The 6,043-nt window shown below is 53.5% G+C and overlaps 1 protein-coding gene across 1 annotated transcript; it reads right to left on the reverse strand.

Moving 5' to 3' along the window:
* Positions 1-239: 239 nt before the first annotated feature.
* Positions 240-4,485, reverse strand: FZD7 (frizzled class receptor 7). The gene has a single exon (XM_009088080.4). The coding sequence runs from the start codon at positions 3,874-3,876 to the stop codon at positions 2,155-2,157; it is 1,722 nt and encodes a 573-aa protein (XP_009086328.4). The 5' UTR covers positions 3,877-4,485; the 3' UTR covers positions 240-2,154.
* Positions 4,486-6,043: the final 1,558 nt, after the last annotated feature.

Genomic DNA, 6,043 nt, shown 5'->3' on the forward strand with positions numbered 1-6,043 from the left:
AACTTGGCTAGGATGCAAGTACCTCAAGTGAGGGCAGACATTTGAAACCGGCTGTCTCAAAATGTGCTCTCCTGTTGTGAGGGGCTGGTAATCAGAACGAACAGTTTCAAGCCACAGCTGAGTTTCCAGCCTGCATTCACCCAAAAGTCTCTTACATTATCCATAACAAAGCACTTTTCAGAGCTTCCCCACATTCTAAAACCTGCCAAGTATTCAAAGATGGAAAAAACTTCATTAGAGCCCTTGTATTAAAAATTATTTATTTAGTGATCTGTACATGGGGTGAAGCAGGGCCTCATACAGACCTTCAAAAAAAATCAAGTAAAAACATAAATACATATTTTCTTACAAAAATGAGATTTACAAAATATACATACTGCACTTGTCTGACACACTTGGGTTTTTTCTTCCATGTGCACATTATAAATGACAAACCAAGCCCTGCAAGTCTGAAATCAGAGCCACTGAAGGATTTGGCTGATGGGCCCATTCCTCATGCTCAGACTACTGGTACACCCTCAGACAGCAGCAGTCTGCCCCCTCACCCTGGACAGGTATTTTCTTTTAAAAGTTTCATTCTAGACACTTCCCCCCCAAAAAACATCAAGAGCAGCTATAGGGTGGAGACTTGCCAAAAATCCAGAATGTCCTATTTTGTCCTTAGGCAAGAATACACACACACACATATACTTATAAAAACAACCCTTCAGTGAATATAAAGGTAAAGTAGTATGCAAAAAATAAAATATGAACAATATCAACATAAAAATTTTCAGAATAGAAAAATCTGTCACATTTCAAAAAGAAAATAATGCATTTGATGATAAATTTTTGAATGCTTTTCCTTCAAAGACTGATCACTGGAAACTCAAACAGCTGTGTTTTAGCTGAAATGAGAAGGCTCCTCACTTGCAGTAACTACTTGATTTTCAACCCCAGCCCCCCCACCTGCACCAAGAATCATTGCCATGCAGCTCAGGGAACCCGAGGAGCAGGCAAAGGGTCCATCGTGAGCCAAAACGATTCCTCCTGTCCCCAGAATCCGGCTGTGTATTGATTTTTTTTCTGCAGTGAGCTCACTGCAAAGCAGGAGAGAAAACAGGTTTATGGGAAGGAGAGAAAAAAAATCCTATCTTTGCGTTAAATATTTTAGTAGCTCTTGTTTTGGCAGGTGCTCTCAGGTAAGCTCTTCTTGCCCTCTAAATCTTGCATTTCCTTCAGCTTAGAAAAAGTGAACCATATTGAATGGTAGGAAAACATCCTGCCTCCTCCTTTTCTCATAAAAGGAATGTTTATTTATGTGGGCTCCTCACATCCAAGGGTGAACCTCAACGACTTCTTTTTGTTAGTTTGCCCATAAAAACCGATCCCATGCTTATGCCTTTCTACATAGAAAACACTTTTGTTTTCCCCTTTGTCTCCTAGAACAAAGGCAAGGGGGAAAAGCCTTCTGCTGAAAAGCAACAAGTCATTTCTTTTCAGGGTGTGGAATAGCAACCCCCTCCTTCCCCACAGCAGCAAGAACAGATTGAGAGCCAAATTTTTACTTTAAAACAATTACAACAGGTATCGCTGAGGTAAAAAGGAACTTGTGAGCTGATAGAACAGAGGCATCTCCCCAGCACACGATCGGGCTGTAGCCGGCTGTGCAGTACTCACGTGATGGCTCTGCCGAGCTGGAAGGAGCGGGCAGCGAGCTCAGGCTCGAGAGTTACCCTGCCCATGCCGCTGTTTGGCCCCGGCAATTCAGAGAGCATTTGGCTGCTTCTTGGCAGGGGTGGCTCAACGGATCTGGCTTCCCCCCCCCACCTTGTCCGAGGCAAGGCAGGATGATTTTAGTTGGGGTTGGAATTTCTCTTCCTCGACAGGAGTAGCAGGAGAGAAGTAAGGAGACTTCTGGATGAAGGACTCTCCTGTCTCAGCAGCGGCCTCTTTTTCTGTCCTCTCCCACTTAGCTGGTCATAAGCACCACTGGAAATAGTTTGACTGATCCTTTATGCAATAATTTTTTTTTTTCAAACTTTCTGTGAGGAAGTAAAAGTTTGGAAAAGCCTCCCTTCCTCCCTCTGCAGGGAACCATTGCCCTAGCCCTATGCTGAGTATCCTCTGCGTGTATGCATGTGTGAGAGTGTGTGTGCCGAGGGGACGGGGGTCTCATACTGCCGTCTCGCCCTTGCTGCCGGTACTGAGTCTGTGGTAGAAGCGTCGCCAGGACTGAAGGGTTTTGCCAGACCAAATCCAGAAGCCAGTCGTGATCCCAACAATCATGGTCATGAGGTACTTGATCATGAAGACAGTGAAGTCTGGGCTCATAGGGGCAAAGTGGCTGGGACAGGGCACAGCATACGTTTTGCAGGTCTGGAGGAGCCACGTCTTCTCCCAGGTGCCACGGAAGGCCTGCTCGTAGAAGTAACACGCCAGGACAATGGTGGCAGGCACCGTGTAGAGGACACTGAAGACACCAATGCGCACCATCAGCTTCTCCAGTTTCTCCGTCTTGGTGCCATCGTGCTTCATGATGGTGCGGATGCGAAACAAGGACACAAAGCCGGCCAGCAAGAAGGAAGTGCCAATGAAGAGATACACAAACAAGGGCGCCAGCACAAAGCCCCTCAGCGAGTCCACACTGTAGATACCTACATAACACACCCCACTGAGTACATCCCCGTCCACCTGCCCCATGGCCAAGATGGTGATGGTTTTGACAGCGGGCACAGCCCAGGCAGCCAGATGAAAATATTGGGAGTTGGCCTCAATGGCCTCATGGCCCCACTTCATGCCAGCAGCCAGGAACCAGGTGAGGGACAGGATGACCCACCAGATGGAGCTGGCCATGCCGAAGAAGTAAAGGATCATGAAGAGGATGGTGCAGCCTTCTTTCTTGGTGCCTTGGGCCACAGTGCGATAGCCATCCTCAGAGAAGCGCTCTAGGCACACCACCCGCTCCTCCAGCAAAAAGCCTGCTGCGTAGGCCACGGCGACCATGAAGTAGCAGCCCGAGAGGAAGATGATGGGCCTCTCCGGGTAGCTGAAACGACGCATGTCTACCAGGTAGGTGAGCACGGTGAAGAGGGTGGAGGCACAGCAAAGCACGGACCACACGCCCACCCACAGCCGGGCAAATCGCACCTCTGCCTCCTTGAAGTACATGAGCCCATTGGGCCGGGCTGGCTCACAGGGGGCTCCACAGTCCCGCTCCCCCAGGAACCGGTAGCCCAAGTAAGAGGGCACTTTGAGCTGCCGCGGGCAAGAGAAAGAGAAGCCAGAGGGTGGCTGCGGTGGGGTAAGAAAGTCAGGGAGGTAGCCAGCTGTGGGGTGGGCAGTGACCCCCCGACCCGCCGCACCACCAGGTCCTGGTGGGGCATCCGACGTGTTCTGCCCCACGCAGATCTCACCCGCACCGTGAACAGGGAAGTTCTCGCAGCGGAGCCGCTCTGGCCACTGGAAGCCGAACTTGTTCATGAGGGCCTCGCAGCCCTGACGGGCCCGCTCGCAGAGGGAGCGGCAGGGTGGGATGGCCTGCTCCAGCACCGTGCACACCGGCGCGTACATGGAACAGAGGAAGAACTTCAGCTCGGGCGAGCACTGCACCTTGACCAGCGGGTAGAACTGGTGCACCTCCAGCCCTGCGTCCTCCTGGTTGGTGTGGCCCAGCAGGTTGGGCAGGATGGTCTGGTTGTAGGCGATATCCGTGCAGAGCGGGATGGAGATGGGTTGGCAGAAGCCGTGGTCCGGCACGGAGATTCCCTTCTCGCCGTGGTACTGCTGTGCCGTGGCACCCGCGGGGGTCCCCAGCAGGGCGGCCAGCAGCGCTGCCAGCCCCAGCAAGGGGCAGCCAGCGGCAGCCGCTCCGCCGCATTCTCGTCCAGCCTGCATCGCGGGGCGGCCAGGGGCCTGAGGAGCCTCGGGGAGTCTTTCAGAGCCGGCCGGCGCGGCGCCCCAGGGGCATCAGCGACCAGAGGGCAGAGGCGGGGCCCCTTCGGTGGGGCAGGAGCGCGGCGACGGAAGGAACGCGGCTCCGCGCTGGACCTCCACGACTTTTTTGCTCGGCTCCGAAGCGGCGGCGCTCACAGAGCGGTGGCGGCGCTACTCTAGGCGAAAGTTTCCGGAGCTGCTCTCCCCGGAGAAGGCGGCGGCGGCGAAACAGGAGGCGCGCGTAGCCCGGCGACGGCTCCGGCCAGCTCCGCGCAGGGTCCCGCGACGGCGGCGAGGCGGAGGCGCTGGTCCCTGCACGACTGCACGGCCCCGGGGATTTAGGTTACGGCTAAATGGATTATTACCGCGCCCGGCTGAGCCGTGTATTTTACTTCGGGGCTTAAATAACTTCCAAAATCCAATTACTGCGCGATCCTCCCCGTGGCTTGGCTGAGCTCCGCTCCCGACGGACGCCGCTGCGGGGTAGCCGTGCGCCTCCCGGTTCGGCTCGTTTCGTTCCGCTCAGCTCCGCTCCGCCCGCGGCCCCGCCGCCACCGCCCGCTCCGCGGCTCTCGGCCCGCGGCCGCGCCGGCACACAAAAAAGGCGCAGCTCCGCGCGGGCCCCGCCCCCGCCGCCGGCCCCATTCACAAACCGCGCCGGGGGCGGGGCCCCGCCGCGCCCATCCGCCAATCAGCGCTGGGGGGCGGGGCCGCGCTGGGGGAGGGGAGGGGGAGGAGCTCGCGCCACGGGGAGAAAAAAAAAAAGTTGTTCCCAACTTTTCCCATCCCCGCCGGGTCGGGCCGGGAGGAGCCGCCCGCCGCCCCCACCCCCCGCACTGCCCGGCACAGCCGGGAAGGCGGGGGGTGGGCAACTCGCTCAGGGTGGCCCGAGCAAACTAAAATTAACTGGCTGCTTTCTGAGCAGGCTTTGAAAATGCGAACAGCTGCCTGTGCCCGGAGTTATTAAAAAAGAAGGAAAAAAAAAATTGAGTAAGGGAAAAAAACCTCCAAACGCAGCGCCCGGGTACATTTGCAAAATGATCCTATTGCGTAGTTGCGATGTTCGCGTCTGTGCACCATCACCTCCCCAGCGTGGGGGTTTGATTTGTTATCGCAGCATGACTGTTGCTTTTTGCTGGCGAATAAACGCTTTATTCAGGCAGATCTAAGCCCTAGCTGGGGGAAGGCAGCTTTTTTTAAAACGTCCAGGGTTACCTAAGCAAAGAGAAGAAATTTTGAATCCCCATTTGCACTGCTGCGATTCCTTAAGAGACTCAATTAAACAGTGATAAACCAGGAGTTCCTCAGTGAAAGTACCCTGCCTGCAGGAGAGAAAATGGCATAGTTGGGGAGACCCCTGTTACTGGCCTGCTAGGCCAAGCAGATCTAGAACTAGACACCAGCATCCATTTGCTAAGGACGGGAATGTGGGGTTTGCAGCATAGCTGTGCTTTGGGGTGCACTGCCAAAGCACAGGGAGCTGGGACCATCCAGCCTCTGTGCAGGCAGAGCATGTCTTGGGCAGCACAGAAGGGCTGTGCTTGATAAAAGCTCTGCAACAAGGCCTGCTTCTGCTTCACTGACTCATGAGAGTTTGTGCTCACACACAGGCTCGAGCCAAGTATTATTCAACTTACCCCATCCTTCCCTTTGAGGACAGAGGTCCCCCTGAACAGCAGTGCTCAAATTCTTACTTTTACTCCCCTGCTCAGGATTGTGCTTCTGTTAGCAGCTAAGCAAAGATGCTGACCCATACCATCCTCCAGGGCAGTTAAAGAGAGCAGGGTTTGGCTCAGGGAGCTCCAGCAGCAATTGTTGGACAAATGTTTTCCATATCCTCTACTGCTCATGAACAATGTGTCCTCATGCCAATAAGACCATGGTGCTGCAGCTTTTGTTACATTTCTTAGAAAAGCTGTCAGTTATAAACAGGCTTGCTAAAATAAATTTACTACTCTTAATGGAGATGTTTTTAAAAATAATACTGTGCATATTCAAAAATACATATGGGAAGGACTAGCTAGTCATGGCTGCAACAGCTCATTCTGGAAAAGAAATGTCTTCTCTACTTTCTCAGTTATAGCTGTTTAAGAGTGCCTTAGAGGAACTTCACTTTTTCAGATTTTTA

The sequence above is a fragment of the Serinus canaria genome, chromosome 7 (assembly GCF_022539315.1).
Source record: "Serinus canaria isolate serCan28SL12 chromosome 7, serCan2020, whole genome shotgun sequence".
Taxonomy (NCBI): domain Eukaryota; kingdom Metazoa; phylum Chordata; class Aves; order Passeriformes; family Fringillidae; genus Serinus; species Serinus canaria.

What these genes read in the sequence shown, in the direction of transcription:
- FZD7 (XM_009088080.4), bottom strand. Translation starts at nt 3,876, where the DNA reads ATGCAGGCTGGACGAGAATGCGGCGGAGCGGCTGCCGCTGGCTGCCCC.